The 12839-nt window shown below is 38.2% G+C and overlaps 1 protein-coding gene across 6 annotated transcripts in view; it reads right to left on the bottom strand.

Annotated features, from left to right (window-relative positions):
* The window catches only part of LOC140482816 (RAC-gamma serine/threonine-protein kinase), a 457507-nt gene that overhangs the window by 80478 nt on the left and 364190 nt on the right, over nt 1-12839 (bottom strand). For all 6 annotated transcript variants that reach the window (XM_072580470.1, XM_072580467.1, XM_072580468.1 and 3 more), the window contains one exon: nt 9082-9213. In XM_072580470.1, coding sequence (XP_072436571.1) covers nt 9082-9213 — 132 coding nt within the window. The remainder of the gene's footprint in view (nt 1-9081; nt 9214-12839) is intronic.

Raw genomic sequence — 12839 nt, 5'->3', positions numbered from 1 at the left:
ACATACCCCATTCCTCAGAACACCCAGAAAGGCTGTCACAAACCATGGGTTCTCCCCCTCTGCCTAGTGTTGAAGAAACCTCCGAGAGCAAGATGGAGATGGCACATGTCACAGCCTCAGCGACATTGCTGCCTCAACAGGATGAAGACAGGTGCAAGAGGCAGGCTATGGTCCGCTACATGCTGCCAGTATCCAAGATAAGAGTTGGTGGAACCAGACCTGTTGCACAAATGCACTAGGGCAAGCTACAGGAAAAAGAACGGTCCTCATCCCAAGACATAGAAGGGGAGGGGTGTAGGGATTGTAACAAGGTCAGCCAGGTGGACCACACAGAATGTGAATTCTCTAATTGGGGCTGTTAACCTGTCCAATCAGGGAATCCGGATATAAATAGGAGATATAAGTAGAGATATAAATAGGAGTGCCAGGGGTTCTGTTCTCTCTAGGAGCAAGCTCTGAGCTGGCTGGATCAGTGTCATGTATTATGCACATGTAAATAAAAGGTGGCTTGGCGATGGAATACTGCCTTTGTAGAGTTATTTCACACTTCCCTACCTACACTATCTGCAAACTTACTAACAACTGCTCCTATATTCACATCAAAATCATTTATGTAAATGATGAAAAGCAGTGAACCCAGCACTAATCCTTGAGGCACACCACTGATCGCAGGTCTCCAGAACAAAAATCAAACCTCCAACACCTTGTGTCTCCTACCTTCCAGGTAATTTTGTGTCCAATCAGTTAGCGCACCCTGGATCCAATGGAATCTAACTTTATTAACCAGTCTACCTTGCAGAACATTGTTGAAAACTTTGCTGAGGTCCATGTAGACAACATCTACCACTCTGCTTCATCAATTTTCTTTGTCACCTCTTCAAAAAACTCAATCAAGTTAATGAGACATGATTTCACACACATAAAGCCATACTGACTCTCCCTAATCTGTCCATGTCTTTCCAAATCCTGTCCTTCAGAATCCCCTAAACCAACTTACCCACCAGTAACATAAGGCTCACCAAGCTATAGATGCTGGCTTTCTCTACAACCTTTCTTAAGTAATGGCACCACATCAGATTTCCAGCACCTCACCCATGGCTATCGGTGACACAAGTATCTCAGCAAGGGGCCCAGCAATCTCTTCCCTAGCTTCCCAAAAACCTCTGCCCTTTGGCAATTAGGGATAGGCAATAAATGCCACCTTACCAGCGACGTCCTCATCCTGTAAATGAATAAAGGGAAAAACAAGTATACCCCTACTGCCATTATACTCCTCGAGGGACTCATTCGATCCTAGCTTCAATATTTGACATATGCCTCCTTATGTTTTTTGACCAGAACCTCTATTTCTCTAGTCATCCAGCATTCCCTACACCTACTGGCTTTATCCTTCATATTAACTGGAACATAATGTCTCTGAACTCTTGGTATGTCATTCTTAAAGGTTTCCCACTTTCCAACCATCCCTTTACCTGCGAATAGCCTCCCTCAGTCAACTTTTGAAAATTATAGTCATAGAGATGTACAACATGGAAACAGACCTCTCGATCCAACTCGTCCATGCTGACCACATATCCCAAATTAATCTCGTCCCATTTACTAGTACTTGGCATATATCATTCTAAACCTTTCCTATTCATGTACCCATCCAGATGCCTTTTCAATGTTGTAAATGTACTAGCCTCCACCACTTCCTCTGGCAGCTCATTCCATACATGCCCCTACCTTTGTGTGAAAACGTTGCCCCTTAGGTCCCTTTTAAATCTTTCCACTCTCACCTCAAACCTGTGCCCTCCAGTTCTGGATTCCCTCAAATCAGGGAAAAGACCTTATCTATTTGCCCTATCCATATCCCTTATGACTTTATAGACCTCTACAAGGTCGCCCCTCAGCCTGTAATGCTCCAGGGAAAACCAGCCTATTCAGCCTCTCTCTGTAGATCAAATCCTCCAACCCTGACAACATCCTTGTAAACCTTTGATGAACCCTTTCAAGTTTCACAACGTCCTTCGTTTGGTAGGGAGACCAGAAATGCACAGAATATTCCAAAAGTGGCCTAACCAATGTCCTGCACAGCTGCAACATGACCTCCCAACTCCTATACTCAATGCTCTTGCCAATAAAGGAAAGCATACCTTTTCACTATCCAATCTACCTGAAACTCCATTTTCAAGGAACTGTGAACCTGCACTCCAAGATATCTTTGTTAGCAACACTGCCAAGGACCTTACAATTAAATGTTATAAGTCCTGCCCTGATTTGCCTTTCCAAACTGCAGCTACTCACATTTATCGAAATTAAACTCTGCTATCTGCCACTCCTCGTATCTTTCCTGTTCATGTACTTATCTAAGCTGTAACTGTAGCTGCATCCACCACTTTCACTGGAAGTTCATTCCACACACGAACCACTCTCTGTGTAAAAAAAGTTGCTTCTCTTTTTTTTAAAGTCTTACTCCTTTCACCTTAAAAATATGCCCCCTCCATAGGAAAAAGACAAAAGATCTCCCTACATATTTGCTTCTCAATTTTCTGCTGGCTATAGAGGTGGAGCCTATAATGCAATCCCACAAGGTATTAATCTCTTTCTTGTTTTAAAATGACATACATACAACTTTACTGGACGACTTCTCAGAAATATCATTCCTAAGTACAGGCGTAATGTTCTCCCTAACCAAAAACAACACTCCTCCTCCTCTCTTGCCTTCCTTTCTATCCTTCTTCAGCATTTATACCCGCAACATTAAGCTGCCAGTTCTGTCCACTCCGAGTCACATTTCTGGAATAACTATACCAGTCCCACGTTCCCAACTATATCCTAAACTCATCTGCCTTACCCTGTCAGGCCTCTTGCATTGAAGTAAATGCAGTTTAATTTATCAGTCTTACCTCGTTCTCTGCAAAGCTCCTGTTTGTATTGACCATTTCACTTGCTCTCCTTATCTACTATATCAGCCTCAGCCTTTTCTCTTTTCTCACTATTGCCGAGATTCTCCACTCCTCCCCCACCCCTTTATTAGTTTAAAACCGACCAAGTAGCACTAGCAAATGTCCCTGTAAAGATATTGGTGTCCTTCGAATTCAGGTGGAACCCATGCCTCTTACCCGGGTCATTTCCACCCCTAAAGAGATCCCAATGGCCCAAAAATGTGAATCCCTGCCCCTGCACCAGTCATGCATACAAATACTCTATTCTCCTATTCCTACTCTCACTACCACGTGGCACTGGTAGTAGTCCAGATATTATTACCTTCGAGGACCTACATATTAATCTCCTACCTAGTTTCCTATATTCTCTCTGCAGAACTACATTCTTTACCTATTTTGTTGGTACCAATGTACACAACATCCTCCCGCGGGTCACTCTCCCCCTTCAGAAATATTTGCACCCTCCCTAAGACATCCTTGACTCTTCCACTAGAGAGGTGACACATCATTCTGATGTATTGCTGACTGCCGCAGAAATATCTGTCTGTGCCCAGACTAGACAGTCCCCTATTACAATCGCTCGCTTGGAACCTGACATACCCATCAATACAGAAGAGCCAGTAATGGTGCCAGAAACCTGGCTGTCAGTCCTATAAACCCCTGAGAGGCCATCCCCTTGTACAGCATCCAAAATGGCATACAGGTATTCCCCACTTTTCGGACGTTCACTTCATGCAATTTCGCTTTTACCAATGACCTACATTAATACCTGTTTTTGCGAATCCGAAGAAGAATTTTTGCTTTTACGAGAAACGGTGAAACTTTTTTCCCATATAAATCAAGCTATTTTCGCTTTACGCTATTTTCGGCTTACGAAAGGTGTCCTGGGAACGGTCTCTTTCAATAGCAGAGGCTACCTGTATTTGTTTGAGATGGGGATAGCCACAGGAGACTCCTGCACTACCTGGCTACCTCTCCTACCATTCCTAGTGATCAGGTATCGGTACCTGACTGTACCGATATTGTTTCCACCTTCCTAAAACTAACAGCCATCAGACCCCCTTGCTCTGTTAAACTCTTCATTGCCTTTAGCTGCCACTCCAACCAATCCATGTAGTCCAAGAAGATTCATAACTAAACACACTTCCTGAAGAAAGTCTCCAAGAACACTCAAAATCTCCTTCATCTCTCACATCTGACAGGAACAGCACATCACCATTTCTGCCCCTTACCATTCTACAGATCCAGGAATGACCTAAAACAACACAACACACATTGCTCAAAATACAGTGTTAGCACAGTCTAACAGCTCAAAACAGTGCTCTAGGATAACTTAGTACTAATCCTTAATATTAAAAGTCAACCAAGAGACAGATCAGGATTTGCGCCTCTTCATATTTAAAATACACTCAACTCTTCCATATTAACATGTCATGGAAATTTCTCTTTTATTGTTTATGTAATGGTCAAAAGACAACAAAGATAACTAATTTTCTGCTAAAATTACTGAAGAATATTGTTCTCTTCAACAGCTTTTTAAAATGATCAAGTGTAACATTCAGTTTTGTAAGTTAAAATGCTCTTTCAACAGAGAAAGACCTATTTGTTTTGTTCGAACCCTTGCTGATTTTTCATTATTTTTATTCTTTTATTAATTTTGGCTTGGAGCTGTGAACTGGAAAGTGTGGGCTTAAAGCTGATTTGTGGACTTTGGGAAACTGCTTGTGGTAAAAGGAAAGAAAGAGACCAAACAAGTTGTTTTTTGAGAGGCCAGGGCAGGAGGTTAATTGCAGGCTGATTCTTGAATAAAAAGTGTTCCTAAAGACACAAGAGCATTGTGTTTAAACAGATAGCAGAATTCAGCTATTAAAAAGGTCAGTATGAGAATTGGTTCCAAGTCATGTTCAAGTACACAGTTAGATGCTGAATGATAATTGAGACCAAGGGAAAAGATGGAAAAGCGCAGCAGGTCAGGCAGCATCCAAGGAGCAGGAGAATAGATGTTTCGGACATAAGCCCTTCTTCTCCAAGGAGCAGGAGAATCGATGTGTTGGAAATAAGCCCTTCTTCCTCCACGGAGCAGGAGAGTCAACGTTCCAGCAGAAGAAGGGCTTATGCCCGAAACGTAGATTCTCCTGCTCCTTGGATGCTGCCTGACCTGCTGCACTTTTCCAGCAACACATTTTTCAGCTTTGATCTCCAGCATCTGCAGTCCTCACTTTCTCCAAGGGAAAAGATGGTCAATCTCTCAGAACAGGATCATAGTTGAGTTGCTATTTTGCACTGTGATTTCTGAATGATGAAGTTGGCTCCTGATGACATAGCATGATGACTTGAAAGCACTCTGCCTAATCTCCCTCACCAGTTTTTGGAAGACTAAAAGAGTAAAAAGCTAAGTTAGAAGTATTACAGGTGGACAATCCTTTATCTAAAATGCTTGGGACCAGCTGGTTTTCGGAATTCAGAATTTTTCGAATTTCAGAGCAAGTGACAGTTTGATGGTGAAAGTTTTAAAATCTTACCTCACAGCAGACTCACTGTGATTAAAATGGGACCTGAAACAGAATTGAGGCCTGCCAGTGCTGGGCCACGCCTCCCCCCCCATGTCGCACCTGATTGTCACACATGGAGTGGGTGCGAAGTTGCGTTAACTGTTTGCATGCCAAACAACCTTGCTAATGAGGGGGAAACCTCACAAAAAATCTTTCATATTTCAGGGCTTTTTGGATAAAGAAAGTCTACCTGTACTACATTTACCTCAGTTAACTGAGAAGGTGACCCTGATTGATATTTCCAGAAAATCAAGCAACCGTTTAAAAAATCTGGCCAGTTTCATTATTTTCTATTAATTATCCCTTAACTGTGTTTGCTTATCTCTCAGCCTTGTGTGAGAATGGGGCTTAAAACAAACGTTTCAGGTTTGAAACACAGATATTTATTAGATTACTGTACTGTGCATTTTTTTCCGGTGCTAAAGTGATTGTGTTTTTAATAAATTGTTAAATCTTTTGTTTGAGATACAAACCTCTGTCTGGAATTAATCATTTTTAAAGTCTGGGACTGGTTATTCAAAATAACCATTGTAATAACAATTGAAGGTCTTCGAAGGGTTTAATTTTACTGTGTTGCAAATACAGAGGTAAAAAAGCTGTCTGGTTGAACTATTTATCTCCGTGCCATAACAATTTATGTCCACTGAATCTTCCCATTGCCTAAAAAAGCATTTAGTTGTATGGAGATCAGCACAGAACTAAAACAGTCAGGACAAAATAGATCTCAAAATCAAAAGTACTGCTTTTATTGATACAGTGACTCGCTGCTCTGAGGTAGACATGTTCAGTAACTGTAATTGCTTTCAGAAATAAAGCACTAGAAATTTACTTTTTTCATGTATTGCTTGTTGTTAGTGTCTTCATCGTAGCAACACAATATTAGAAGCATCTCATGAAATGATAAATGACCATTCTTAAATTTCATATGTGGCAGCAATGCATGTTTATTTCCAAAACCACAGTTCTCCTTTCTTCATTACAGCTATAGAAATGTCTGAATATGCAGAGTCTACTGTCCTGGTTACAAGAGAGAAGAATACATAGAATTGCAAATTGCTAGGGACAGCCTTATAAGATACATTTTAAAAGCTCAGAGACTATATATTCTGTTTCATTATTTTCAAAAATAAATGTTATCAACAGGTCCTACAAGCAATTAACAGGTACAGTTTCACTTTCACAAGAATGCAAAGGTGTGGATTTCCCAGAATTCAACACAATAAATGAGAAAATAACTCCTGTAAAAATAACTCCTGAAATCCTATATTTTTTGTGCAAGTAGTGACAGACACAAAATTGATAATATTGTACTTGTATTACGAACACACACAGAAAAGTTAAAAAGGTAAACCAAGTAAAATTATAGCATGGTAGTAATACAGCAGTAATTATATATTTCTGTCCCAAATCTTCCTAAGGCAATGCATTCAAACTGTAAGCTGGATGCATATTAGTTAAGCATCAAACAAGATTAGTATACTTAAATGTTTAATTATTTTAGAGCTGAAAACACCCAATTTAGTAAAACTTAACATTATGATTAAGAAAGCAGATTGCAACAGTTAAATTTCATTGTATTTCAATATAAAGATGATTAATTAGTGTGACATTTGTTGTTAGATGGCAAAATGTTCTACCCTTTACAGCATTACCATTTGGTTAGGTCCAGGAATGCCACAGCAGAGGAAGCAAGGTCAAAAGGTACACGCATAAAGAAAGACTGCAGTCAGAGCCAGATTAAGAATTTTTGTGTCCCCACTGTAACCCCATATTGCCTCAAGTCTTTAGCAATCTAATTGCTAATGTATAGTAAAGTATATAAATAAACAGGCTTGTAGAATGCTAAAACACAAAACTAATAAATCAATATTTTTAAATGTCAGGATACTTTACTTCAAAAGTTGTATGCCAATTTACTGTAATATGCATTTTCTATGGGCTGGTGGCACAGAGGTTCTAACAACTATTTGTAAAGTCTCCCCATGAAGACTGCATTCTGGACAATGGGTCTGTAAATATATAAGTTTTTTTGCCAGCAATAAAAGTATTCATACAGGAAGTTAATGTAACTATCTTTAACACAACCTTTGCCTTATAATTTTTTATTTGAATACTACATTGCTGCATAATTAAGGACTCACATTGAAAATAAACTTTACAAATTAAGTAAAGTTCTCATTATAGGAGAGAAAGGGAAAAAAATTCAAACTGATTTCATAAAGGTTTCACACTTCTTTGGCCCCTTTCCAGATTTTCAACAAGTATGAAAGTTTTTATTAATACAAATTGGTATAAATCTTGCTCCATAGCCAATTATTAGAAGGAGTGTGCAAATGTCACAGAATGATTATTGCTAATTATTAACAGGTACTTGGTCACAACTTGACGACTGCATATTGTGGTATTTGAAACTGAGAACTCCCCATCAGAAAAACCCTGTTGCACTATTTAGCAGTAGAACACATTGGAAAACTCATGGAAGTGTTTTTGAATTGGAATTATCAACAACTAACTGGGCACACTTATTTTGTGTTGAGGAAAATAACACTCTGAATAAACCGATGGGTACAGTAATCCTATTTTGCTTGCAGAAAGAAAAATTCAAAGAGGCTTAAGTAATTTACAACATTTCACAGGAACCTTAACAACACTACTTAAATACCTGGTATATACTGTATTATTCCATCATGTTAAATATGAGGTGCAAGTTGATACAATGCCAAACAACAAGGGGAATTTGGTTAATGTTAGCCATGAAAAAGCTGAAATTGACTGGGTATGTTGTGCATCTTTTTATATAGCAAATCTGTACAACTTTCAAGGGAATGCTATACATTTGATATACTGATTTTGATTTACGCATTTAAGAATCTAGCTGGGAGGCACTTTGCATAGAGTCCGAATATCTAGTTTAAGTGTATGGGGCAGGAGGTTGCTCAATTTGTTGCCCTTTGCAAAACATGTTCATAAAATATGAGTTATCTGGCTGTGAAAGTTGCTTCCTGATTGAGAGTGTTGCAAGTGATTAGTTTCTGTGTAAGGGCATATATTCTGATTTCCATTGAGTCTTGGGTAGGAGATTGCAAAATGTACGTTGTCACCTCAAGATCTCCATTGTGGACGGCAAGATATCAATCAGGAGTGGAGAATAAAGTTGCAATTAGAATTAGAATAAGCAAATAGTAAAGCAGTTATTTCTTCTCTATGCATCTTTTGTGTATGTTTCAAATATTTTTTCCCTTTCTTGCTTTTATTTTTAAATCAAACGTTTGAAACTAAAATAAGATTTCTAATAAGTACCTTAGCAAAAGCTGAACAATTAGTTGAGAGAAATCCTGCACATGTTAGTGATTTACAAATAAAGAAGCAACAAAACACAACCACACATACTTTAAATATATTTGTCATATTTAGTGTTGATCAATATAATTCAATGAAACATTAACAAAGCAATCCTCAACTCTACCAAGCATTTTTAAAAACTTTATTGCTTGCATTTTTGTACTTCGCATTAAAATCCAAACTCTGAAGATAACATGTTCAATCTTCAAATCTTGCTTCTAATTCAAATTCAATAAAAATAAGTAAACCATTGTGCCTACCTTTGCAATAATAATTTCTTTCTTTAGAATCTTCATTGCATAATATTTCCCAGTTGCTTTTTCCTTGACTAAGATAACTTTTCCAAAAGTGCCTTTTCCCAGTAGTTTTAAATAATCAAAGTCATTCATGGTCTGTAAGTAAAATGAGGGGTAGAAAAAAATGTCATAAACTATACAGCATATATAGAATCTAGGCTGAAATGTAGTCAAAAAATGAAATGAGCAATTAACCTTTAAAATACTAATGAAGACAAATCACATATTGTCTTTTTGAGGCTTTACATAATATGGTAATGTAAAAATATCTAATAAAGGAATAAAGCACCTCAAAAGTTGAGTTTATCACTAATGAAGTATAATAAAACAAAAACAGAATGGTGTAGTAACGTGCAAGAGGTTCAGAGAATAATGGCTAGTGGGATTAACGATTAGACAGCGCAAAGGCTAAGGTCATGAGGAAGTTAAATCACAAGTCTCCAATTGATGGTGAGTTTCAACTGTCTAGGCACTGTAGATACTCTGTCATCAAAAACATTCAAGTCAAATATTGGTAGATTTTTGAGTATAAAGGGAATCAAGCAATTAGGAGATAGTGCTCAAAGATATATACAGTAGGTGATCAGTCACAATATAACTGAACAGCAGAGCAGGCTCAATGGTTTAACTGGCCTATTTTTACTCTTTTTTCATGTTCTTATGCATCTTCAATATTTGAGAATTAAATATTGCCTTAAGCTCAGTTTTCAATTTTTCTAGAATTTACTTCATTTTTTAAAAGTGAGATTTAATTCAGAAGTTTAAATGATAAAGGGAAATGAGAAGGTAGCTAAAAAAAGAACATTTTCTCTGGTGGCAAAATCAAGAATGGGGAATAGTTTTAAAGATAGAGCCAGACAATTCAGAAGTGAAATCAGAAGATATTTCTAACTAAGGTAGCAGAATAATGGAACTTCAGGATTGAAACACAGATTAGCAGTAATCTAATCAAATGATGGCGCAAAATCAAGCTGAATGATATTCTTTTATGAATTCATGTTAAACATGAATTCAGCTATGGATGGCTAAAATTCAGTCTGCTTTTACTTTGGATTTTTTGAGACTTCCAGAGAATTAATGCTTTGTTCTAATGCTATAGAAACTAGTTATAAGTACAGAATCACCAGATTCTGTATGAAGGACCAGCAAGTGATTAGAAAGTCAACAGAATATTGTCCTTTATTGAAAAGAATATAAAAGTAGAGATGTTTTGCTTTAGTCTTAGTGTTGTGAGGCCATTTCTGGAGTACAACATACAGATTTGGTCTCTTTTTTAAAGGATGTAAAATGCACTGGAAACTATTCAGACACTTGACTGATGCCTATGATCGACAGGGTGAATGCTGAAAGGATGTTTCTCTTTGTGAGAGCAACAAGAACTAGCAGACATAATTTAAAAATAAGATGTCCTCCATTTAAGTTGAAAATAAGGAGGATCTTCTTGTCTCAGAGGGTCACAAGGCTTTGGAACCATCTACTTGGGACAATAGTGCAGATGGGCATCATTGGATATTTTAAAGGCAGAGATAGTTAGATTTTTGACGAACAGCGAGTCGAAGGTCATCAGGGTAGCAGAAATGTGGAATTGTGACTATAACCAGATCAGCCTTGATCTTATTGAATGGTGAAAGGTTAAGAGGGTCAAATGGCCTACTCCAGCTCAAGGATTGTACGCATATACATGTGTAAGCTACCCCACTTCTTAAAATATGGATTTAGAAGTCACTTGCACATAGCATAATTTCAGAAAAGTTCCTTGTCTCAAGATCCAAACTTCATATTATATATACAGTAGCAAATAGATACATTAGAAATCTACAATGTTATAGAATAAAATTATATAAAAATAAGAAAACTAAAAATAAAAGCAGAATATGACAGATACTAAAACCTCAGCAGCGTTCAACTCTTTTGCTGCAACTGTAAACTTACTTATATTTATCTGTTGCAATAAAATCATCAATTACAGATAAAGTACTAAATAAAAAGTGAAAGAACTGCGGATGCTATAAATCAAAGACAAAAACCAAAATTGCTGGAAAAACTCAGTAGGACTGGCAGCATTAGAAATTATTCTGAGCAAGGGTCACTTGATCCGAAATGCTCACTCTGATTTCTCTCCACAGATGCTGCCAGACCTGCTGAGCTTTTCCAGAAATTTTTATTTTTGTGGAAGAGATGCGGTGGAGGGCATCGTCGACCACATCTGGGGGGAAATTGCGGTCTTTGAAGAAGGAGGCCATCTGGGTTGTACGGTTTTGGAACTGGTCCTCCTGGGAGCAGATGCAGCGGAGGCGAAGGAATTGGGAATATGAATGGCGTTTTTACAGGGGGCAGGGTGGGAGGAGGCGTAGTCTAGGTAGCTGTGGAAGTCGGTCGGTTTATAGTAAATGTCCATGTTGATTCGGTCACCAGAGATAGAAATGGAAAGGTCTTGGAAGGGGAGGGAGGAGTCTGAGATGGTCCAGATGAATTTGAGGTCGGGGTGGAAGGTGTTGGTAAAGTGGATGAACTGTTCAACCTCCTCGTGGGAGCACGAGGCAGCGCCGATACAGTCATCGATGTAGCGGAGGAAAAGGTGGGGGAATTTGCACAAGTTAGCACAAGTGGGCAAACAAATCTCTTCACCAGGAGTTTAAATCCCAAAGTAATAAATTACAAATTCAATACATCTAATAATTTCTGGGCTGACAGCAAGAAAAAAGTACAAACATTTTCAGATGCTATGGGGTTCCTTGCAATAAGCAACACTCCATTTGCCTTCAAAAACACTTGTTACACCTTTCAAACTGCTGGAAAAACATAAGCAGTTCATCACTATCAAAGAAAAATGGAACTTGCCCACTTGACTTCTTCTCCTCTCCAGTCAGAGTAGGAATACACGCTAATGATACACCAACGAGTGTGGGTGTTGGAATTCTTCAATGTAAACCTCATGATGTCTCATGCTTTCAAGTCAACTGAAGTTAACCCTAGCTGATCACCACTTACTGCCCCTGTCTACCTTTAACTGCTCAGCTCTTACTATTCAAATTTGAAGATCATTTGGAAGAAGTTCTAAGGGAGCAAGGGTACAGAATATATTCTGAACAAAAGACCATGACATACCACAAGCTTGGCAGGATATTATTACCACTGTCCATAATAGCTGAATCTTAACCACATGATTATCATACTTCGCCTCTTTCAGACAGCAAAACAATCAACCCAATTAAATGCATACTGGATATCATGCTCATCAACTGGAAAAGCATGTTCGTCTATAGTATTATATACTTTCTGGGAATACAAAGTCTCATCTTCAAAGTTTATAACAATATTGCTACAATACTAAGTTGGACAGACCAAGAACTAAGAATCCACAAGTGACTGCTAATCATCAGGAACAGTAGAATTCTATAATTACAAAAATCTGTTGCTTCATAACACTGCAAATTCCTCACTTTAGTTATCATCTAGTCAGGAGACAACTTTGATCGAATATGACGTACAGAAGGAAGCACAGGCATAACTCAGAATTAGGCACAAACCTTGCCATCTGCAGTTAGTTATTTGCATGCTGAATACAAAAAGCAATCTTTTGACAGATAAAAAGGATTAGAGCAAAAATTACTTGCCCTACATTGTGTGTTACCAACTTATGACGAAAGGAGGGTGCTTCATGTACATTCCCAAAATTGGCCAGATTATATTTGTCTCGTCAGATTCCTCCCAATTATTAT

The sequence above is a fragment of the Chiloscyllium punctatum genome, chromosome 11 (assembly GCF_047496795.1).
Source record: "Chiloscyllium punctatum isolate Juve2018m chromosome 11, sChiPun1.3, whole genome shotgun sequence".
Lineage (NCBI taxonomy): Eukaryota > Metazoa > Chordata > Chondrichthyes > Orectolobiformes > Hemiscylliidae > Chiloscyllium > Chiloscyllium punctatum.
This window is presented reverse-complemented; position numbering and strand designations above follow the sequence as displayed.